The sequence below is a fragment of the Siniperca chuatsi genome, linkage group LG20, assembly GCF_020085105.1.
Source record: "Siniperca chuatsi isolate FFG_IHB_CAS linkage group LG20, ASM2008510v1, whole genome shotgun sequence".
Classification (NCBI taxonomy): Eukaryota; Metazoa; Chordata; class Actinopteri; order Centrarchiformes; family Sinipercidae; genus Siniperca; species Siniperca chuatsi.
In genome coordinates, this window is record NC_058061.1 from 13,749,771 (window position 1) to 13,773,911 (window position 24,141).

The window sequence follows — 24,141 nt, forward strand, 5'->3', positions numbered from 1 at the left end:
TATTCTGAATTTATGTAAAAAGACCTTTATTTTATGCTTCATCAATATGTGATTAAGCTTACATTTGTCTTAACAATTTAAGAAGATTTAACTTCATACATGACTCATCATCACATTTATATGTAGGAAGACAACAGGTATAATAGAATACACAATAACACAAAAGTCCTTCATTTAACTGGATTTAGTGAAACACATTTTGAAAAAGACATTTCCCTGTACAGTTCATTTATAGAAAAAAAATCTTTTTCCTTTGTTGTTATAAAAATATAAAATTGCCTCACTTCTCGCAACATTTGTATCAGTTTGACCTGAGTATCGTAAGTGCATTTACAGAATATAAATAGGGGTTTGGGAAGAGTCTTTAAAGCTATCAGTCAACTTTACTTTTAAGTGCAATAATGAACTCCTTCAACCACCACCGGTGTCAATAGACCTAACATCATGACAACAGGAACATTGAGGTAATGAGGACAGCGAAAGACAGGAAGAAGGAAATTGAGAAACTTGGTGTATTTCCTGTTGCAGCTGCTGCAGGAGACGGCATGTTGGCAACTGTCTCCTTTAGGAGGGACCCAAATCTTGAAGTTTTGGCAAAGACCTGAACATCAGCACGGGCTGATTTACTTCCACTCATTGTTACAACGGCCACCTGGAACCAAGATGAGTCTGACTTGCACAGCAGAGGGCTGCCCTGATCCCCCTGCAAATACAAAAACACTGGATTCATCATCAGTGAGGTCCTGACACTCCCGATCTGAAAACGTCTGCCCTGATGAGAAGGCAAACAGATTTTAGTAACAGTGGTGGATGGGAAAACTGTATTTTACCTGTTGAAGGTCCATGGTAGAAGTGCAAATGTTCTCCAAATGAGGAACATCCCCACAATTTGCCACTTGAGTTTCAAGGTCTCGAAGACCTGAGCTGGTTTTATCAATGGCTAGAAAAATCATATTTGCTCACATGAATACAAACAGTCTTTGTGACTCATCAGTCTATGCCTTGTATATGATAAAGCAACTATTAAGGATCCACAAGATCTACTGAAATTATAATGATCATATTAGCAATAAACAGAAAAGCTTGATAAACCCTTACCTCTGCTCTTGCTCCCCTTCTCCCAGCCTGCCACCCAGCACCGACTTCCAATGGGGAAGGATCTGGCATTGTTAATGTCCATACACACAGGCTGGATATAATCTATGTAGCTGACTGGTCTAGCCAGCTGCAGCAGTGCAATATTGGAATCTGTCATTTGGCTCACTGTAATGTTCACAACGCCCAGAGACATCTCAAACTCTTCAGAGCCGTTCACACGTTGCTGGCCCAGAAACACACTCCACTCACTGACATCTGGATTGGGGCTGTCAGGAGGATACACCATATTCCATTATTCCATTCCATGCATGTCTTTAATGAATGGTGAATACCAAATGCTTTTATACTTACAATGAGAAGCATTTGGCAGCAGTGAGGACAAAGTTGTCAGCGATGAGGGTTCCTCCACAAGTATAGACCCCATTTTTATGGAGACTAACCATCCAGGGCCACGTTCCACCAGGTACAATACCGCTGTCACCTACAACACGACTGTTCATGGGAGCTTTGCCACACACTGACCCTAAATGAGAAAATTTCATAAATTAAGAGAAGCAGAAATAGATTACAGACAGAGGAAAACAATCCAAATTCTGAACTGTCTAAAAACAGTGGAAAAATTTGACTTAAAGATTTCTTTTCCAGGACACTCACTTGCAGGATTGATTACAGTTTGGGTAGTAATGCTTGGTCTTGTCGTTAGGGAAGTTGTTCGATGAGCAAGTAGACCAGGACAGGTGTAGTTGCTGTCAGCATCCAGCCCACTAGAGTTGAACTGGACGAAGCCTGGCTTATCAGAGCTGATGTGGGAGTTGATCCAGGATTGGTAACGGGACACTCTGGTGTAGACTCCCGGCAGATTGGGCCGAGCACAACCAAAACCAAAACTAACTATTCCAGACTGGACCCAGATGGAGCGCTGCTGGCTCACCATTGGACCTCCTGAGTCACCCTGAGGAGATGGAGAGGAGACGCCTGAGAATCATAATCAACTTTACCTGGCCAGGTATGTTGACACATACACAGTGCCAAGAACAAATGTACGGTATGATACAAATATGGATAATAACATATACAACCAAAGACAACAAAGCTGCACAATAGGAAGCAGACAAACTGATGGCTATCATTAACAAGCAAAATGTGTGAAATTAAACATTTACATAAACAACAACTAGACGAGAAACATGCAGTGTCTGTATACAGATGAAATAGTTCATGAAAAATGTATTAACGGGGTTGTGGTCTGGTTGGTAATGTGATGTACAACTAGTGCAAGAGCGTTCAGTGTAGAAAAACATTGGCACAGATGTTGTATGTAATAATCTAATCTAAAAACAGCAGTGACTTATTTAACAGATTTACCAACAAGTGACAAATGAAGCATCTTACCTGACATGAGTCTTTGCCCCCTGCCAGTACACCAGCACAGATCATGTTGTCTGTGACTGTACCGTCTCCATTGAGACAGTTACACTGTCTGTTTCCTAGAACTGGAACCTCCACTTCTTGTAGAGTTTGAGGGGAGGGTAACGGCTCTGAAAAATAGCAAAGAACAGTGCTTTTCAAGTGATTAAGTAATACAACCAGAAAGACCCATGCGTAAGCTATGTTTTAGTTCTTTTGGTTTGAAAGGAAATGTTTTGCGAATTCTATAGAAACTTTAGTAGTAAAGATTTTTCTCTATCATCAGTTCATATATCGTGATGTGCAGAGCAATAGCCCTCAAAACTTGTCATAAATTGTTCCTCACCTCCCTCCTTGACTGCACCCCAGCCAGTGACCCAGCTATCAGTACCGTTGTTGAACACACTGTCACTGGCTGCCAGACACACAGGTCTGATGTAGTCTGTGAATTTGACGAGTGAGGAGAGTCTGAGCAGAGCAATGTCGTTGTCGTTGGTGTTACTGTCATAAGCTGGGTGTAACACTACCTCCGCAACACTTCTGCACACTTCGTTTGGGTTACTGCCCTGCTGGTTCTGTCGACCTAACATGATGGTCCATCCTGCTGGGTTTGAGCTGAAGGTAAAATAAAATATGAAATATAAAAAGTAGAATACCAATACAGGCATGAACCAGTGTAGAAATAATTGTATAAAATATATGTGTAATGGTTCCGGGAATTTCAAGAATTTTAGTATTAGACATCTCCACCCTGATACTAGCTTTCTTAGACAAATACTGGTCAAACCCCAGTCCTGACTGGATCATTTAATTAATAAAGACTACGTGGAGGCTTGTGTCACCCACCCAGAGAAGCAGTGAGCAGCAGACATCACCCACTCTTTGTTGATGAGGGAACCACCACAAACATGGCCGCCAAATCTCTGCAGACTAACCTGCCAGGGCCAACTTCCAGGTGGAGCATCTTCACCTCCAACTATCCTGGTATTGAGTGGAGCAGTACCACATACTGGAAAAGAGATCAGTAGGGCTAGACTTCAGAAGCAAAGTCAGTCAAGACACTTTAAATGAATTATTTAACAAGTTTGGGCTTCCCAGGTTATCACTGGGATAAATTGTTGTGTTTTTTAAAGTTAATAAATCCCATTACAACTGAACTTAGAAAACTTAAAGGAAATGTAAATGCAGTATGTAATCTAGAGATTTAAACAGTTATCAAATGTTTTCAACTCACCATCAAGCTGAGCATGTGATTCTGGGAAAGAGACAACACAAATGGATTAATCACATCAGTCTGAGTAGTGTGAGCTTTTTCACACCAAAAGAATAGAAACAGATTATGTTCTCCTTTTGCACAAAAACAACAAAGAGAGTTGGCTTCTGTGTTTTTATGAAATCTATGTCCCAGCTTAATAATTATACATTGTTTGGATACCACTTTCTAATAAGTGTCCCTTATAAAGGCTTTATAAGTTGTAAGTAATGGCTTTATTAGTGGTTAAAAAATCCTGTACTAATGCTTTTATAGATCAACTCATTAATAAGAATACCTTTTGGGTTGCCAGGTTATGAAGAATCCCTTTAGCTGTTGTTATGAAAAAGTTTGTAAACAAATAATAACTACTCCTAGTTTGTCACTTTCTAATAAGCCATCAGCAAAAGTTATTCAGTCATCTGCAATTCTAGATGTTAATAAGTCTTTAATAAAAGGTTCTTGCACCAGTAAAAGTTGTTCATTTTAATAAGTTGTTATAAATGCATTTTGGTCCTGATGTTCTGCCTTTCCCAGAAGGTTAGTGGTTCTGTATTGGAGGGATTTTCCTGATGAACTTAAGAGCTAAAAAGACAAAGCAAATGTCCTGCTGAAGGAGGATAAACACCAGCCACAACCTGGCAACACAAAAGTTGTTCTTATTAATGGCTTATAATGGATCTATAATGGATAATGGATTAGAAATTGGTACCCTTTTTGTGTTAAATTATAATCACTAATTGATGCATTTATAAAAACATTTTATACAGTGATTTATATTTGAATTTGCCCTTAACTGACTTGTAAAAACTAATATTTAAAAAGCTATAAAATGATAATTTAATGTGCCAATTAATTATTTATAATTGTGGTATGTCTCTTAAATATGAAGTCCTGCAGCCAATGTGCCAACAGCCTCAGTTTCCACATTAATGCAGAGAGTACAGCATGGTTCGTTTTGAACCATCACTTTGCCCCTGTCATTTTATCTGGTTTGTCTTACACCCATTTATGCACGCTTCAATCAATGACAAAGAACATACCATCTATCAGATAGATAGATAGATAGATAGATAGATAGATAGATAGATAGATAGATAGATAGATAGATAGATAGATAGATAGATAGATAGATAGATAGATAGAAAGAAAACTGGCTTTTGAACGCTGACATGTTCATCTATGAGAGGAAACCCAATAAAAAGAATCTAATAGTAAAATGACATTTAGCCTGCTACTATATTATTTCATCATTATATTCATCCAGTGATTTATAATGAGTTCAAATACATATTTTATACAAGTACCAAAATAAATATATACATATCTACCACAAAAATATAGATTCTTCTGGGGAAGTTTTTATTGTAGGTAAAACAATATATACAATTTTTGTTTCCCATTGAACTCATACTAACTCTTCATAAAAGCCTTATCCAGATTACTGCATCAATTGCTTGGATTATTATTAACAGACGTACATAATTACACTACATCTAACATTCAGCCACAGTCGAAAATACACAGCAGAGGTGCGCTATATTTACAAGACAATGACAACATGCTCAGTCAAGCCAAAATCAGAAAGCCTCTAAAGTTACATTAATAGCCAGGTAGATACATTTGGAGTTTTTGTACATTTCTAGTATGCCTACCCTAGCATATTAAACTCACTGCCTTGTGACTTACCTGCAGATAAATGGCTTGCCAGAGTCAATATGCAGATCCACTTCTTCACAGCCATTGTTTGACTGCACAGTTCTTGTTTGTCACTCTTTATATGCCTGGTTTGACCTGTCACCTGCCATGAGGTGTGCCCCTCCCATGAGGCACCCCACATAACATCCAGTAAGTTGAACAGTTTCCTTGTTCCGTTTGCTTAATTTTTGGGAAAGAAGACTACAGCAATCCAGTAATGTCATGTACACAGCTTAGAGGCCATGAGACTCATTTTTGACTCATTATTTCAAAATACATATATTACTACTGTTGTTAATCAGATTAAATAGCATGTATATATATACACCATGATGTCTGTTCATTGAATTAGTAATGTATGTTTTCATTTTGGTTGCTGAGTAATCCAAAGATGTCTATTCTCAACTCATTACATGAACCACTGGCATCATTCATCATAATTAAAAATAACAATTATCAGACAGTTATGGGGTTTATTGAGCAGGAAGCGTGGAGGAGCTGCAGTGTTGTCATCTCGGAACACACACATAACCAAACATGTCGAATAAGTATGTCATTCACAGATATACTTTATTATTATTTCCACCAGCACCTTTACACTCATTACTGATAACTACTGTACTGGTCTTTCAGTGCAATTGTATAAAAAAATCTCAACAAAGTTTAGGAATTCAACCAGAGCGATGAATAGCTCAACTAATAACTACACAGGTACATATACATTTGTGTTATGGCTGCAATCTTTACACCTCATCCATTATTTTCTGTGTATCCTTAAAGTCCAAGTATGCATCTTGACAGTAAGGAGAAAGACATTTTCAAATGCACAACATTTAACATTTCAGAACACAGCCTGCTGTTTGCTGGGTTAATAATTTTCTACTCTTGTTCTCAGTGAAACTTAGATTAACTTTATGCCCATTAAGTGTCGCATTGGGACATAATAATGACTTTCTTTATCATTTAGTACAAAAAAAGAAAGAAAATGCACAATACATGTTATTTTAATATATGAATACTGTCTATCACAAATACTAATGTCACAAAAATATCTGGAACCTCTTGCAATGGATGACTTAATTAAACTTAAAAGAGATTTGCACTTTCACACATCAAATTAAGTTCAGGATATGCCTTTATTACTTTATTTCCAGTGCTGGAAAATGCAACCTTAATGTTCACAGTTTTACACCGGACCACTGTCTGGGGCAGCAGCGAAGCATGTTAAAGTCAAAACTAGCTTTCTTTAGTCATCCATTGTCTCTGGTCATCATTTGTAAATAGGAGAAACAGCCTTGTCATGGTGACCTGAGGGATTAAACAAGACCAGTGGTGGAAGAAGTACTCCACTACAGTGTAGAATTCCTCTATTTAACAGAACTAGACATGCACCTTTATAAGAGCTGTGCCATCTACTTTCTTTAAAAAAAAACACTATTTATCCATATCTACAGTATATCATCATTCTAAATGCAATTGTGTATTTACATATTTTTTTCAGCTAGTTGGTGCTTTATCCATCAACTTTCGAACTTGCAGTGTTTATCTGCAATGGGATAATAATATTGTAGCAGAATATTTTGCAAGTACAGAGTCACATTTTCCAGGTCAGAAATTGCAGAGAAGTGACAATCTTTTTGTTAAGTGTTGGTTCTCTTGACCGAGGCTATTTTTATAATTGTTATATTTATTTAACAAGGTGGTGTATCGGCCAAATATTTGGGCACTGTTGGACTCTACTCTGTCGTCGGTCAATTATCAGTAAATTCAGATAAAAAAGCAGTGTGGACAATGGACAAGAGAACAATGTGGTTACTTATCAGTTGCTTTGATGACTGTCACAGTGGAATGTGTTAGCAGAGGGGAAGTCATACAGTTTGGTTAACATCCCAAACTACTGATGTAATGATTAACTGAAACTTGGCGATGACATGGCAGCACAATTTAAAGTAGTGCAAATGATTCACGTTTCACAAGATTGAACAAACTGTCATGGAACAAAATAAAGCAAGAATAAATATAAACCACTAATAAGTCAAACAATTGTAGTACTAGAATTTCACTTTTTTTTTGATGTGTGATGAGTTCAATGTACACCTTTGATTTTGATTTCAACCATAAAAGTGTGTTCCTCCTGATATTTAACACTATCTTCTCAGGATGTAGACCTTCTATAGGTCCTTCTCTTTATACTTGCAGCTCCAGCTTTCCATGTAGTGTTTAGAACAATTAATTCATAACATTACTTCTGACATTTGAAGCTAAGCACTCTGTGCCACAGCTAATATGATGCTATAAGGGTCTAGCATGGCAAATTTAATTGGTAGAAATTTAAATCTACCATCCTGTATGAGTGTTGAGTATATAAAGACTCAGTGCCCATAGCACCCAAAACCAGGCCCAGCCAGTATCAAGCTGAGCTGCAGTGCCAGCAGTTTCAGACCTGTAATTCTGGACCACCTGTCCTTGTCCAATCTATACCACCTATGGGGCGGCTGTGACTCAGCTGGTAGAGTGGGGTTGTCCACTAATCACAGGGTTGGCGAGTGGATCACTGGCCCTTCCTGTACACACATAGAAGTGTCCTTGACCAACTGAAATGGGCAAATTGTAAAGCACTATAAATGCAGCCCTTTACCTATAGGCAACTGTGATTTAGATGTGCAGATGTGGACATGCCAATGTGTACCACCTGCAAGTTCTACTGCTCCAGTAAATGTAAATTTGCCACTCGCCTAATTGCTGCATTTTTTTTGTTTCTCTTTGAAATTCTATATTTTAAACCTGCAAAACATTTGTTAATTAGGATTGTACTAGTACTGGTTAGAGGACTGGCTTCATATTGCTTGGAGTATCATTGTGTGTCCTCTGTGCTTCAGGACTGTGCTTACTGTGGAGTGAAGCTGCATTCAGTGGGCAGCATTGCTAAAGGATTTAAGACACACCGCCTGCAGCAGCGTGCAGGTGGGACAGGTTGGCATGTGTCTAACTGATCTAACGATGAATGAACAGCTCGCTAAAACTGAATGAATGAGCTTGTAATTTTGTGACTGGAGTTACAAGCTACAGATGAAATGAAAGGAAAAACCAACATGAAGTGTCTTAGTATGGAGGTCAGGCTACCATGAACCTCCAGAACAGCTTCAGTGCTGCTTTATTTAAATCAGGTCATCTCACTGATTATATCATTTGGCGTTATGGAGATGGTGGTGGAGAGCATTGTCTTACACAATGGTGTGAAACTGGGTTGAGATCTGGTGACTGTACAGGCTGTAGCATTTTATTCACATCATTTTCATACTCAAAAAAACATTTAGTGAGTCCCGGTGCACAGAAGCATCTGCTTTTGATATGTTTCTCCACTCTTTTATTCAGGAATTTCCTTTAATTTGCCCCCCGTCTGTAGTTCTATGAGGCGCCTTTCATCTTAAAGCAGGGCTATATCAAAAGGCCTAACTATTCCTTTAGGTTTATGTATGGCTTAAAAGACATGTCATTGTAAAGTTGAGAAAATAAAATACTTTTTGTTTTATCCTTTCTTGTTTCAGTCATACGTGTAGTGTGAATACTGTAGTTTCTGTGTGTTCTGGAAATATAACACTAATCTTGACCCATGTCCACATTCACCATGTAATACATAATAACCCTGAGCATTTAACTCCATCTACTGGTTAGACTGAGTAAGTGCATGGCACTGTATTGATTTACCACCTAGTGATTTACTGTAGACTAGTGTATTTCCACTGTTGGGATTTTTGTTGACTTCACAAGCCGGGCCTAGATCACATGAGACAAGAGATAGAATTCAAAACTGTGTAACATCATAAATGCACACTGATACACAAAAACGACTGCTGCTTTACCAAGTTTCTGCACTAAAAATCATCTTCTGAGATGCATCTCCAGTCCTGCTTCTCTAAAAAGTCTTAACGGGTGTAAACAATGCAGAAATACTGTGGGAGAGAATTTACTTTTCAGATCCTGTGCGGCTTCAGCTCAGCAGAAAAGAAAAAGGTGTTGAATTTCGCAAGTGACATTTTCTATCCAGCCTTTTCCTTCATGGCTTCAATTGCTCTCCTTCGTTTCAGGTTGGTGAAGAGCAACACAAAGTTGATAATATATGTTGACACGCAGACCATGCAGAAATCCCCCAGAACAAAGGCGAGAATAGCTGCAAGATAGAGTGAGCCGGCCACAGACACCCAGGAGGAGAAGACCAAAAACATGGCTGCTTTTTTGGACAGAGACAGTCCTGCAATAAACAAACACAGAGGAGTTCAGTCCATCAATAAAAGACATTACATAAGTAATATATGTGAAATTTAATGTCAAATCTCATTATTATTTCAGCTAAAAGTGTATGCAATATTGAATTTAGCTGAAATGCAGGCCAAGCCATGGTTCACTAACATGCTGGATTGCAAATAGTGTCTATCTTGTCTAAAAACACTCAGCACTGCACTGTAATTTGCAGAAGACAATGACAGACTAACCAAGGCCCATCTGCAGCGTGTAAAATATGATGCCAAGCACACTGTTGGGCTGGTTCAGAGGGCTGTCTTTGGCAACAAAGAACTGGACCAAGCCAAAACCACGTCCCCATCTGCCAAAAAAATAAAGAAAAGGGAAACAGTCAGAACAACACATTATTGATTGAAAAAAAAAAAAAAAAAAAAAAAAAAATATATATATATATATATATATATATATATATATATATATATATATATATATATACACACACACACATATATATATATAAAACACACACATAAAATAATCAGGAATGCAGATTATTTAATGAAAAGCTATTTGACAGGAAATATCAAAAGAGGAATATCCACTACTTGGTGTTTCCATAATGTCAAATTTTAGCTGGTGTAAAGCACTTCCAGAGAATTGTAACACGTGGCAATGTAGGAAGGGGGTCGGCCCGGAGATGCAAGATTCGGTTTAAAATTCCACGCAAAAATTAGAGTGCGAACTGATACAATGGTCAGTCGAGGTCTTGTAACAACAGAGCAGGTATGCATTGATAAAACAAAACGAGGAATAAATACATACCTGGAGGTAAAAACTTTGGAGCAGCTCACAGACTCCCCGAGGTCGCACATCGCCCTGTAATCTGGGTTTCTCTCTCGGGACAGCTCGACGTGAAGCGCATAAACAGACAAAAACAAACCGAAAACGCATAGAAATATGCGCGCTTTTCTCTCCCATTTCGGCAGTGCCATGTTTATTTCAGGACACGTTTCGCTGACACTTCGAGATTAACTGAAATGACTCCAGGAGGCTAAAAGATGAGGACAATTGCCTGAATCCGCTTCGGTTTCCTTTCAAACTCCACTAAATAAAAATGTGTCCTAGTCAAGGCGACGTGTTCGAAGTCAGATTCTGACTTTTGATTGGTCAGGTGGATTTTTGCCACTGCCTTTCATTGGACAGTCGGGTACAGATGTTGGCCCGGCCAGAGGGGTGTTTACTGCGTAATTACTGTGGACTTTAGCCTGTTTGGCCTTTAGGGCGAAATGTTAAGAACTGCTCTCACTGCTCATGCCATACCACTGCAGCTGTTTTCGGTATAGTGTGCTCTGCACATAATCATTGTTCAAGCTGCTGTCTGAACACATTATGCCTAATGTATAATCAGTGGTGGAAGAAGTACTCAGACTTACTGAGGTAAAAGTAGTAATACCACAGTGTAAAAATACTCCAGTAGCCTACAAATAAAAGACCTGCATTCAACATTTTAGTAATGTAACAGCTAAATGTACATAAGGTAACAAGAGTAAAAGTACTCATTGTACATTATAATATTGGATTATTTTTAACACGATTTAATGTTGTAGTTGGTCAAGATAGAGCTTTTTTTAACTTCCTTATACTTATTTTTGGGCAAGGCTGGACTACCAACAGGGGCAAAGAGGACAACTACCCCAGGGCCCCAGACACCCTCCAGGTTTACTGTTTGTCAATTAGAGTATAATATCAACTAAGGTGGGTCCTGCTTTTCTACCCCAAATTTGTGGCTTGTCTCGTCGAGGGGCCCTGTGGCAAAGTCTTAATTTTAGTTTATACTCTGCTCACATGGTGCATATTCCTGAATAAAATTGTGTTTACGTCAAACTGCCATCCATCCATCCATGATATTGGGTATGTAACCAATAGTAATACATCATATGATAGATAAGATAATCACATATTTTGGACTTAAAATTGTGAGCTGCAACGTAACCAATAACTAAAGCTATCAAATAAATGTGTTGGAGTAAGAAGTATAATGTTTCCTTCTGAATAATAGTGGAGTAAAAATTATCATCAAATTTAAATAGTCAAGTAAAGCACAAGTATCTCAAAATTCTAAGTAGGCCTACAGTACTTAAGTAAATGTACTTAGTTACTTTCCATCACTGTGTATAATTCATTTACACATGCTTCCATCTATCTATGCTATAGTGTTGTTGATAACACAATCAGAGTATTGTAGAAAAGGTTTCAGTCGTAGTCATCTGGACAATGTTTTCAAATTCAAGACGTTTCGGCTCCCATCCGGAAGTCATTCTCAATTGTGAAAAATGGTTCGAGAACTCAGAATTTCACATTTTCACAATTGAGAATGACTTCCGGATGGGAACCGAAACATCTTGAATTTGAAAACATTGTCCAGATGACTACGACTGAAACCTTTTCTACAATCGAACACTCCTGGACGAATGAGGGACTACACCGTCTTGACAATCAGAGTAGTTATTGGACTATTATTATTATTATTATTATTATTATTATTAGTAGTAGTAGTAGTAGTAATATAATAGTAATAATCTTTATATATAAAGCACCTTTCAAAACACAGTTACAAAGTGCTTTACAATAAAAACAGAGTACATTTAAGACAAAAAGAAAAAAATAAAACAAGCTAAAAGCCATAAAACTAAACACGTTATACAACACAAAGAGAGTGAAATGAAATAAAATGTCTTAAAACATAATTGAAAACAATGAAAAGCCAAACTGAAAAAGTGATTTAAAAGACGAAACAGAGTTTGCAGCTCTGATCTTCTCAAGCAGGTTACTCCACAAACAGTGCAAAGGCTCTAACACCTTTGAGTATCAATCCGGACCTTGGAACAACCAGGAATGACGCATCTGAGGATCTCAGGGTGCGGGAAGGGACATAAGGCACTAGTAGCCTAGTAGCAGTAGCAGTAATTGTTAGACACAATTATAATTCTAATTTACTAGGTCCATCATACGTACAAATAGCTTTAAATGCAGGTAATTTTGTCCAATTGTGGCCGCTCCTGAAATAATTAAATTATGAAAAAAGACGTCACCACCCCCAAAAGACAGAGTTCCTACTGTCTGCCATAATGTCCCGCCTCCTAGCTCGTTCTCTGCTCCTATTGGACAGTTTGTCGGACGTCACCTCGCCTCATTGGTCCGTCACATGGCATTGAAACCCAACACGGAACTGAACGAGGAAGCGGCAGACAAAACAAGAGATAGCAGTGCTACTACGGGATTAAAAACACAGTTACGGATGTTGTGGTTGGCTCATAAGGTGAACGTCTGTTCCGTTACTTATAAACACGTCTTTGTGCTGTCCCGTTTGGTTATATAACTGAGAAAGATATGGTTTACGTTCCTAGAAAGTCGGAGCTTCAGGTAACTAGCTTAACGTTACGCCCCTGCGACAAAAAGTGGGTAAGGCTGCGTCTTTATCATGTAGTTAGTTTATTTTAATCACTCTATAGTTTAAAAAAAAAAAAAAAAAAAAAAATAGCGGTCCCTTAAAGACAGCTCCTCGTGGATGTGTTCTCTATCTATCTGTAAACAGACTCCAGCTGTAATCTCGAGATGTTTTGACTGAGAGCTACAGGTTTGGCCACTTGACTGACAGGCCTAAGTTAGTGGGTGTGAAGTTGCTGGGCAGCGTGTTGGTCACGTTCCGTTTCCGTAAATGTTAATGTTTACAATCAATTTATCAGCATTTAAACATAAAATACCAATATCGATATATTGCATATCACATATTTCTCCACTGTTATCAGATAATACTGATACGGAATATTGTAAGCATTTTAGTACAAATAAACACTTTTATTTAGTGCTGCTTCCAACGATTGTTTTCGTTATTAATCCTTTATTTCCTTAAACAACTGATTATTCGTTTTGTCTATTAGGTGTCAGAAAATAACAGCAAAACAGAGCCAAAAGAAACAAATTTAAATCGCCTGTTTTGTCTGACCATCAGTTCAAAACCTGAAGATATTCAGTTTACTATCATATAGGACAAAGAAAATCAGCAAATACTCACGTTTGAGAAGCTGCAGTTATTCAGTTATCAAATAGTTGGCGATTAATCTTCTGTTGATGAACTAAATGATTAAAAATTAATTAGTAATTGAAGTTCTTGTTTTACACATACAAAAAGGTTTGTCTGATGTGATGCATTAATGGTGTCATTGCCTTGAACTTCTGTTTGATTATTCTTTTGCAATTTTTGCATACATTTGCGATATTATGATCAATATTGGAAAATGTCCTATTAATATTATGATAATGATTTCCTAGTTGTAATAAACTACAAAAAAGGATTGCAAAATTGCCAAACCCACAATTGGGCCAAATATGAGCAGTAAAAACAACATTGGACAAGTACAGCATTGCTTTTTATAAAAGGTATCAACAAATAGTGACAGTGTTCTGATATTGAACATGCTGATGTAACTCCACTTGTATAAAACAAGCAGCACTTTATATCCCTAACATTGAAGTTAAGAACCTTTTAAGATGATACCAACGAATTCCTCTCGCTTTGCTATTTTTGATTCTTTACAGAAAAATGTCAACTAAAGAGGGTGGAGAAGGTAAAAATGGTCGACCTGTGGCCATGTCGCCTGAAAGAATGGCCACTGACAAAAGCAGAGAAAACCAGAACCAGCGTGAAGACGAGGCAACAGGAGGCACCACAGACTCCAGCACAACAGCAAAAAACTTGGCTTTGCTTAAAGCGCACTCTCTGGATGTGAAGTTCGACGTCGGAGAGGAGTATGATGTTATAGAAACCATCGGCACAGGGGCCTATGGCGTCGTTTCATCTGCCAGGAGAAGGGACAATGGTAGGGCCTGATGTGATGAAGAAATAACTCATTCTGTGTGTGCTACAATGCTCAATGTCAAATGTGGAAATTCATTAACAGTTAACATTGTCGTTCAAACTAAGTTGTACACCCTGACCTCCTGTGTTTTTTCCATTGGGGCTTATTTGCATTTCACAGGCCAGCAGGTGGCGATAAAGAAGATCTCCAATGCTTTTGAAGTGGTGACAAATGCCAAACGCACTTTGCGAGAGCTGAAAATTCTCAAGCACTTCAAACATGACAACATTATCGCCATCAAAGACATTCTGCAACCTAACCTTCCTCACTCTGCCTTCAAGTCTGTGTATGTCCTTTTTTATTTTCATTATAACTTTGGTGGCAAATACCTCATGTACAAGGTTCCTCCTCAGGCTAGAAAAGTCTGTAGAACTCTATACATTTATTGATAAAGTAAATCTCTGGAAACTTTGGAGAGTTTCACAAAAACTGGATAAACTGTTCTGAGGCCAGTTATTAGGGTTAAGGAGAGTTTTGGAATGCATACAGTGTCATTTTCTGTTTGAAGTCTTTGAGGACAATCCACCACAACACATTACTACTAGAATATTTTTTCACATGGCCACAGTTCACTACCTGTAGTCAGTAAATCATTATGACTTAGTTCTGATTGAGAAGTGAGCAGATTGTCAAACTGTCATGAGCTCATCTCACTTTTCCACTTCCCACATGTGCAGGTACGTGGTGCTGGACCTCATGGAGAGTGATTTGCACCAGATCATACACTCTGCCCAGACGCTCACCTCAGAGCACACACGCTACTTTCTGTACCAGCTCCTCCGTGGCCTTAAGTATGTGCACTCTGCCAACGTCATCCACCGTGACCTCAAACCCTCCAACCTGTTGGTGAACGAGAACTGTGAGCTAAAAATTGGTGACTTCGGCATGGCGAGGGGTCTAAGCTCACACCCTGAGGAGTCTCATTCCTTTATGACTGAATATGTGGCGACACGATGGTACCGTGCTCCTGAACTCCTTCTCTCTTTGAATCACTATAGTTTGGCCATTGACTTGTGGTCTGTGGGCTGCATCTTTGCGGAAATGTTGGGGCGTAAGCAGCTTTTTCCTGGGAAGCACTACGTCCACCAGCTTCAGCTCATTTTGTCTGTGTTAGGCACTCCTCCTGAGGGGCTGATTAGTGCTATTAGGGCCGACAGAGTACGCTCCTATGTTCAGAGTCTTCCATCACGGTCCGCTGTGCCTTTGGCCAAACTGTACCCACAAGCTGAACCAGAGGCTTTGGATCTGCTGGCGGCCATGTTGCGCTTCGACCCTCGTGAGAGAATCAGTGTGACACAAGCGCTGGAGCATCCTTACCTGTCCAAATACCACGACCCAGATGATGAGCCAATTTGTGTGCCAGCTTTTGACTTTGAATTTGACAAGCCTCCAATGAACAAGGAACAAATTAAAGAGGCGATTCTGATAGAGATCCAGGACTTTCATCAAAACAAACAGGGCTGTCGTCAGAGACTGCAGTTCAGGCCCTTGGCGAGGGCGAACGGCAGAGCTGCAGCACAAAGCAGTAACCAGTGTAATGCTCAGCCCTCGACTGTTAACCTCAGCAAATCAACACTGGTTCCAATGGCACAACATCCGCAAGCAGCACAGATCCAGCAACAGCAAATGAGAGAAGGGAAATCTCAACAGCAACAAGACCACACACCAGCAGAAGTGAACCATACATTTACAAATCAGATACAAACCTTTAATAAGCCCGCGTCCCTTATAGAAGTTGCCCCGCCTCATGTGACCCATAATTTGCCTCTCCTCTCTAAAAGTGAAAGTGACCCAGTTGATGTGGACATGCCCAGTGCCAACTCAGACAGTGGCCAGCCAGAGACTATAGATTTAACAACACCAGTGTCTAGTCAGGACACTCCATCAGAAACAATGAGAGACAGTGAGGTACAGGAGCAGCTAACCAGCAGTCAGGCGCCTCTGACTCAGCCCACCCAGAGCCAGTCCATGACCCAGGCTCCCACCTCCATTCCTGGAACGCCAGCACAGACCATGACACCCCTACCCACCACTGTACCTTCCCTGTCTCTCTCTGTGGCACAGGCCCAGTCACTGTCACAGTCACTTTCACAGTCACTCTCCAAGAATGCCAGGCCTCCTCCAAGTGCAGGAGAGGGAGCCAGAAAAGAAGGAGCTATTTCAGAGGATACTAAAGCTGCACTTAAAGCTGCTTTATTGAAATCAGCTCTCAGAAATAAAGCCAGGGGTGGTAAGTTAATTGTTTTCTACATCTACCTATATAATTGACATGTCATTCTTTAGACCACCTTCATCTGAATTTGATATCTTCATTGCAGATGGAGGAGGTACCTCTGCTTTGGGCATTGACGCTGGTGCAGGAGGAGGTGTATCGTCCGCCCTGTCTTCTGTTCCAGAGTCACGTCGGCCTGTCACAGCCCAGGAGCGTCAACGAGAAAGAGAGGAGAAAAGAAGGAAGAGGCAGGAACGTGCAAGAGAGAGGGAGAGGAAAATGAAGGAAAAGGAGAGAAGAGAGGGAAGGCAGGGGGACTCGCTGGGTGGGGTTCTGCTGAGTGACAACGACAAAAGCCTTTTGCAGCGTTGGACAAAGATGATGGACAGACGCAATGAGAAATCTCAGACTCCAAATAACGATGGAGCAAAGAATAAGGATTGTAATGTGAACTCGCACCTGGGCATAGCGATCGGTGATAACACTCAAGGAGCACTAAACAATAAAACAGACAAGGAGGCAAGGAAGATTCATTCTCATGAACAATTAATTTCTCAAGTTAAACCCAGCCAGCCGGCCATGTTTCAGCCTCCCAGCACTCAGCAACCATCATTACTTTTCTCCATGAGCCAGAGGAAGCCTCCAGCAGATGTAGTTGTTGCTGTAAGCGGAGGGATGGATATAATGACTGTCACTAGTGGCTTTGTTAAGAACAACACGCTCAAACCTCACAGTGAGAGCAATGGACAAAGTGGTTTCAACTGTTTGGGGAATTGGAATGGGCAGCAATTAGAGACAAGGCCACCACAACAACCACAACCCAACAGGAAACCGCAGCCTCCACAGTCAAGATTTCTCCAGCCCCAGCTCCAACCTCAGTCTCAAACCCAGCCTGACCCTCAATCGCAGCTGCTTCCTTTGGAGAGTTTTTTGACAAAAGCTCCAACACTAACCACCAGAGAGACAAATGGGAATGTGGATATTGGAGGCCAAAATAACCTCAACTCCCACCCTAATCCCTCGACTACAAGTGCCAGTCCGATGGAGAAGCTGTGTCCCTCTGTAGGAGAAAAATCCGGGCCACAGACCACAAACCCTCTCTGTGGGGCTTTAGGGGTCCCCTCACAGCCTCATCCCAGCTTAGGATTCACAGATACTGGACAGCAAGGGCCCTCCATTGCCCCTGACATCCATACAGTAACGCTGCAGCTCTCAAAGTCCCAGGTGTGCCTTCCTTCTGAAATATTCAATTGCTTTTTGCAGGTAGCATTTTACCTGAGAAGCTGTATGTATTGACAGAGCACTGATGTTGCTTTCATTATAGATGCTATAAAATAAAAAAATTAAAATAAAAAAAACAGTATTTTCTTGTACATATATACCAGGCTTAAATGTCACAGTCTTCTGCTTGCCTTGAACTGCTCTTAAGGATACAAAGTTCATTTGACCCAATGTTTCCCCCTTTTATCCTGTCAGGTAGAGGATGTTTTACCCCCTGTGTTCTCAGTCACCCCTAAAGGCAGTGGGGCTGGGTACGGCGTGGGCTTTGACCTGGATGACCTTCTCAACCAGTCTCTCACAGACCTGCAACACTGTGACCGGGACAGGTAAGGTCTAATACAGTGTGAGCTTGGTTTCGAATACTGCTTTCACAAACAAAACCCAATGTCTGATACTGGGGGGGAAAAATGCTTTCTGCCATTTTACTCATTCACTTCATCTGCAGCTGTGTGTATCTAGTAGTCAGAGTTTAGGCCAATGTGGCTCTGAGAGTTTTATTAGATCTTGTACAGCTGTGTGTGCTTTACATTACGATGATGTTTTCACACCAGATTCATCATGATGGAAGCAGCAGAAGTTAACTCAAAAGAATAGGTTCACATTTTTTCCAAGAGCATAATTGATCGCTGTAATTGTTCCTCCTGTCCATACTGGCGGCCCCTTCTTAAAGCAATTTCATTGTAAGAGATGGGGGACAAAATCCACAGTCCTCGTTCAGTACGAAGATGAACTTTAAAGTCCAGCTTAAGCTAATATGATGCTGCAGAAGTTTGAGTTAGACAAGTGAAGTGAATATATTGCAAAGTTACAATCTTTTTAGTACCAAATTCTTGCTTTGTGTTGCTATTGCAAGGCACAGAAAGGTTTTTTTTTTTTTTTTTTTTTTTTTTTACATCAAGACACCTGCAAGTGCTTTGTTATACTCAAACCATGGCTCCTTACATTATGCATTTTTTGACTTTGTTTTTGCTCAAATACCAAGAGTATTTAGTTTTATGGCTGCAACTAATGATTATTTTCATTATCAGTTAATCTGCCAATTATTTTCTTGATTAATCAATTAATAATTTTGTCTATAAAATGTCAGGAAAAAAGTGAAAAATGGAGGGGAGTTAAAATATTCAAAAGTAGTATTATGTCCGACCTAAACTAAAAAAAACAAAAATTTTCAGTTTATTATCATATATGAAATTCAAAAATATCAAATAGTCATATTTGAGAAGCTGGAATCAGTGACATTTTTGCTGGACGAATAGTTGCAGATTAATTTTCTGTTGATCAATTAATTGAAAAATTGTTTCAGCTCTATTTGGTTTAACAGTCTCAACAATGACAGTTTAACATAGAACAGAAATATGTTTGAGGTGTCCAAATCAGGAACTAGTATTTTCCATGGAAAGAGCATATAAAGTTTAGAATCATGCTCTAAAATCATGTCAAAATATCTTTGCAGTTGATGAGACCCAAACTATTTATCAGAAGGCTAATCATTAATATCATCAAGGGTCACATTAGTCCTATAGTTATTATACAAATCAAAGTGTAGGGGGACTTTAAATACTGCAAAGTGGGCTGCAGACAGACATACATGTGTTGGCAGTATTTTTTTTAATGATCAAAAAAAGGGCCACTCTTAATGCCTTCTATATTTCTCCTCCATCAGTTTCGACTCGGCCCCTCTCTCGGCCTCCCTGTTATCTGATTGGAGCGAGGTTCACCGCATGACTCCAGCTGATCTGGAATCACTGCAGCAGGAGTTGCAGCTCGGCTCTCCCATGATCCTCTCTGATAACATTCCCCCTGATGCCTGACTTTCCCTTTCCTGGAATTTCAAAAAGAACACTTGGATTTGTTTTTTTTATAAATGTGATTTTTTTTTTTTTAAGCATGAAAACCTCTAGTGAAGATTTATCAAATTAATTTAAGATTTTTTAAATAAGCACTACCAAGTATTCTTTTTTACCTTTATGACTTGTTGCGCTCTTTATAATAAAGAAAACTGTCATCACCTGTCTCTGCTTATGGATATTTAATTAACTACAGTAAAATTAGCATGTTCAATTTAAGTTGAGATTAAGTTAGTAATTTCAAAATAACCTTAATGGATTTAAAAGAAAAGAAACACTTGAAATAAAGGATGAAATAATTTGCATTTCTGAAATGTTGTGTGCTGATAAATAGGTAACATTTGTTCTAAGAAATGGGTTTGTTATTTCAAAGACAACCGCTTTAGTATTTACACTTGTAAGTGGATGTATTAGAGGTGGATATAAAAGATTTAAGAAGCTTTGATACTTGGTAACACATTTCCAAACTCAGCTATCAGAAGTTGAACAGAGCACTGACCTGATTTTAAGAATCAAATTAAAATTTATTTCAAATACAGAACACATAATTTATTTAGCTCATAATTCTGATTTAAAATACAAGCCTATCAAAACTACTTTCAATCAAAAGGTCATAATGTAGCCTTATAGTTCTAAAAATGATTATATTACATCTCATCATGTGCTTCATGCGCATGTCAGGTACAGTTTTCCAGTTCTATTCAGGACAGCTTTGGACTTAAAAGCAGACATAAATAACATCCTCCTTCATTTGGCCTGGTTTGCGTTCTGCCTCCCAGAAATCCAAAATTTTCAAAAAAGTGTCTTATCTCTGAAGCAGGATCAGTAGAGTGGACAGACAGCTGACCAACACAGCTGCCCTCCCACACCAGTTCTGATTAGCTCGGCCATACAGCTGGATCTCCGGTATTGTGTTGCTGATGAAGCTTGTGTAACTGGTCAGTCTGGCGTACACACCTGGCTGGTTTGGGTGAGCACAGCCCAGTCCAAAACTCACCACCCCAGCCTGCACCCAGGTCCCATTTACCATCTGGCAGACAAGGGGCCCTCCTGAATCACCCTGAAAAGATGACACAAACACACACAGGACTCATTCAGCTTTCACCACTGGGAGGTATCAAAGTGCTCAAAAGGAAGGCCTTACAAACTAGACAGTGGATAAATGCAGGTTGTTGTTTTGATCGTGTATGCAAGCGTGTATTTGTGAACGTAAACACAGCAGCACAAACAGCTGATCCAATAGTACCTGGCAGGAGTCCTTGCCGCCATCCTGGTATCCAGCGCAGATCATGTCATACAGGATGTTCACCTGCTCCGTCGGGTTCGTCTGGTACATCTCCTGACATGAACTCGGGGAGATGATTGGCACCTGCACTTGCTGCAGAGTCCCGACTCCGGACAGAGGGACTGAGGGGAGTAAGAGGACAGACGTAGAATGAAGAACAAAAGGACTGTGAGACTATTTATTTTCTGCAACTAAACAGGTGCCCTGTAAGGTTTTTTTTTTTTTGCTACTATCCAGTATGGGTCAGAAAACAATATTTTTAGTATTTTTGTCCAGTGCATAGCTTATAAACAGACAGACATCTTGACTGTGTTTCAAGCTATTTATTGTCCTTTTCCATTGTTTTATTGCTTTTTATAGTTTGTCTTTGTGTCGACATAAACAGTTCTGTTCACTCTGTTCTTTGTATTGTGATTGTGTATATTTGTGCAAATATGTAAATATTGTTCAATATGATAAGTTAAAACCAAACCAGCATCTGCTCACCATGCAAATAATTTTATGATCACAAAAAAATAATTATCACGATACTGTATCTAAATGGAGTCTTGTTATTTTTAGCTTAGTTTTGCAATTAGCCGTTTTTCCTTTATTCTTCTATTCTTTGTGTGCATATCTGTTGATCTGGGAGACGAGCTGCTGCGAACAGTTGCCCTTACAGAGCTAGATAAATTTGTACTGAACTGAATTTAATTCTTTTAGGTGCAAATCGGTTGTAAATAAGTCAGGTGCTGGACATGATAACCCGGGCATAATGATTTCTAGATATTACTCCCTTCTCTAACCCATCTGTTCCACACTCTGCTGAAGAAAAACTGTAAATGATACAGGTAGGAAAGAGAGAGTATATCATTCAAAAAGTATTACTACCTACTGTTCTCTTTCTGACACCTGGACCTACACTTGGCACCTGTAATCGTCGCTTATGTTCAAAAAAGCAATAAAGATCATGAAGTTGATACGTTTTTTTTCTTCTATTTCTTTCAATCTTTTTTCTTTTGCATAAATGGAAATGGAAAATTCACATATTTACCAGAGACCAAGAAAAATTAAAGGGCTTTTTGGAGACTTGTAAAACATTTAACTGCTGAATAAAAGTTATCTGCACACGCGATAACATGGATGTGAAGAATTTAGCAAGCCTTACCATTATCCCGGATGTTCCCCCAGCCGGTGACATAGCACAGCATGCCACCTGGGAACAGGGTGCCAGAAGCGGGCAAGCAGACGGGTTGGACGTAATCTGACCAGGTTACTGGGCTGGACAGCTGCACCAACGCCACATCCTTCCCATTGTGAGGATCGTCGTAACCGGATGGAATCACGACCTGGCTCACACGATGCGTTGACTCCTGCGAGTTGACGCCATTCAGCTGGTACCGGCCAACGTAGACGATGTAAGAACTCACGTCGGATGGACTGAAAGACGGAGGGACACCGAATGAAACCTGCTAGACTGGAAATGTGAAACCTTTGCATAGTATAGTGGCAAAAAGGTATTGAATGGCTTTATGCCAAGCAGATGCTCCTTGAAATGGGCTTGATGTTTACCATTATTCTGGGGAAAGTTATTTTGAAAGAAATAGTCCTGCACACTTGCACACACTTTATTAACATTTTGGTCCTTAGACAGTCATCTAGTAAAACTTAGTGCATCAAATGAATGACCAAAAGTATGCAGGAATTATTTTTTTTTTTACATTCAAGAGTCTTCTCTTCTTGTCTTTAAGAGTTTGGTGGCAAGAAATTGTTAAAGTTCTTGTAAGCAGAATCAATTAGATGTTGAATATGATGGAGGTAAGTTTCCTGAATAGGCAAAGAAATATATTAAACACACTCTGCTTGGGGGAAAAAAATCCTGAAGGGCTTTAACAAAACTGCAGTGGCCATTTCCAAGAATTCTAATAGCACAACAGAAGCAGAGCACCTGTGGATGTTTGTCTGGGGAGAGTTTTCTTACTTGGGGAAACAATGAGCAGCTGATAGGATCCAGTTCTCTGTGATGATGGAGCCTCCACAGATATGAGCATTATCGACTGTCTGGAAGCCGAGAGGAGAAAAAGTGTGAGTCACCTCAGAGGCAAACCCCTCTCTCAGCAGATCAACTGTGATAAACAAGACCTAGACACATAACTACCAACAGGCTGAACTTATAGCCTACCAAAGATTAGATGCCATGCCTAAAAGTGTACCTGCTTGAGACGACCTACCTGTACATCCACCTGCCACGGCCAAGCCCCTTCTGGGGCGTCCATCCCTCCCACAATCCTGTTCACCGCTAATGGTGGTTGGCCACATTTTTGGGCGTAAGCAGCCAAAATACCTAAATGTAAACATAGGTTACATTTCTGATTCACTCTGACTGAGGCAGCTGGACTTTTTACAGTGCGACACACAAAAAAAAGTAAAAAAAAAAAAAAATCAGTATTTTGTGAAGAGTACGCATAGTTTTACAGGTACACAAAGAAACAGGCATGGCGATAGCAACAAGGTAATGGGGGTTTGACGGTTAATAACCTACTCACCTGATACGCAACAAAAAAAGGCAGGAAACTGTAATTTCGGCGACATTTTGCGATGTTTCGCGGCACAAATTAGGCCTATGTCTGAATTCCTTCTGAAGCAGACAATCTCTGAAACCTAAACCACGAAAGAATTGAGTTTTCTTCTATAACGTTACATCTACTTTCTCTTTTATGTTATTTTGTGACTGAAACTGGAGCAGTAGGCTACAGGAAATAATTAAAAAAAGGTTTAAATCACCTCTCCGTGCGTTTTATCGTCGACTAAATCCCTTCACTGAGCCTGGCTCTCCCCAAATAAGGTTTCAGGTATTGTAAATTCCAAGTAAAAGCTTCGATCACAAGCAGCTGACTACCTATACTCAACTACACCCAATC

At 39.6% G+C, this 24,141-nt stretch overlaps 3 protein-coding genes across 5 annotated transcripts; 1 reads left to right on the forward strand and 2 right to left on the reverse strand.

Annotated features, from left to right (window-relative positions):
* Nucleotides 1-9: 9 nt before the first annotated feature.
* Nucleotides 10-24,109, reverse strand: LOC122867987. Its single transcript, XM_044179484.1, is given in 19 exon segments — nucleotides 10-703; nucleotides 831-940; nucleotides 1,099-1,364; nucleotides 1,450-1,621; nucleotides 1,753-2,050; nucleotides 2,491-2,636; nucleotides 2,852-3,120; nucleotides 3,352-3,514; nucleotides 3,740-3,760; nucleotides 5,447-5,635; nucleotides 9,949-10,058; nucleotides 10,520-10,602; nucleotides 15,388-15,456; nucleotides 20,687-21,016; nucleotides 21,203-21,363; nucleotides 22,389-22,660; nucleotides 23,202-23,281; nucleotides 23,452-23,564; nucleotides 23,767-24,109. Coding segments are annotated over 19 exon segments (3,159 nt in total). The 5' UTR covers nucleotides 23,813-24,109; the 3' UTR covers nucleotides 10-442.
* vkorc1 (vitamin K epoxide reductase complex, subunit 1) lies at nucleotides 8,554-10,836 on the reverse strand. The gene is made up of 3 exons (XM_044177610.1): nucleotides 10,520-10,836; nucleotides 9,949-10,058; nucleotides 8,554-9,707 (listed from the first exon to the last, which is right to left on the reverse strand). The coding sequence occupies exons 1-3, from the start codon at nucleotides 10,687-10,689 to the stop codon at nucleotides 9,496-9,498; spliced, it is 492 nt and encodes a 163-aa protein (XP_044033545.1). The 5' UTR covers nucleotides 10,690-10,836; the 3' UTR covers nucleotides 8,554-9,495.
* On the forward strand, nucleotides 12,877-20,119 carry mapk7 (mitogen-activated protein kinase 7). Of its 3 annotated transcripts, none has more exons than XM_044177602.1 (7): nucleotides 12,877-13,016; nucleotides 14,297-14,577; nucleotides 14,737-14,902; nucleotides 15,294-16,846; nucleotides 16,935-18,052; nucleotides 18,305-18,435; nucleotides 19,773-20,119. In XM_044177602.1, the coding sequence occupies exons 2-7, from the start codon at nucleotides 14,301-14,303 to the stop codon at nucleotides 19,918-19,920; spliced, it is 3,393 nt and encodes a 1,130-aa protein (XP_044033537.1). In that variant the 5' UTR covers nucleotides 12,877-13,016; nucleotides 14,297-14,300; the 3' UTR covers nucleotides 19,921-20,119. The 3 variants fall into 3 exon arrangements, with proteins under 3 accessions (XP_044033537.1, XP_044033538.1, XP_044033539.1); XM_044177603.1 differs by having other exon boundaries at nucleotides 12,914-13,159; XM_044177604.1 differs by having other exon boundaries at nucleotides 12,914-13,120.
* Nucleotides 24,110-24,141: the final 32 nt, after the last annotated feature.

What these genes read in the sequence shown, in the direction of transcription:
- mapk7 (XM_044177602.1), top strand. Translation starts at nt 14,301, where the DNA reads ATGTCAACTAAAGAGGGTGGAGAAGGTAAAAATGGTCGACCTGTGGCC. An exon ending in TGCCAGGAGAAGGGACAATG is followed by an intron (nt 14,578 to 14,736) that starts GTAGGGCCTGAT and finishes TGCATTTCACAG; the next exon opens with GCCAGCAGGTGGCGATAAAG. An exon ending in CACTCTGCCTTCAAGTCTGT is followed by an intron (nt 14,903 to 15,293) that starts GTATGTCCTTTT and finishes CCACATGTGCAG; the next exon opens with GTACGTGGTGCTGGACCTCA.
- vkorc1 (XM_044177610.1), bottom strand. Translation starts at nt 10,689, where the DNA reads ATGGCACTGCCGAAATGGGAGAGAAAAGCGCGCATATTTCTATGCGTT. An exon ending in TCCAAAGTTTTTACCTCCAG is followed by an intron (nt 10,059 to 10,519) that starts GTATGTATTTAT and finishes TTTTTTTGGCAG; the next exon opens with ATGGGGACGTGGTTTTGGCT. An exon ending in CACGCTGCAGATGGGCCTTG is followed by an intron (nt 9,708 to 9,948) that starts GTTAGTCTGTCA and finishes TGTTTATTGCAG; the next exon opens with GACTGTCTCTGTCCAAAAAA.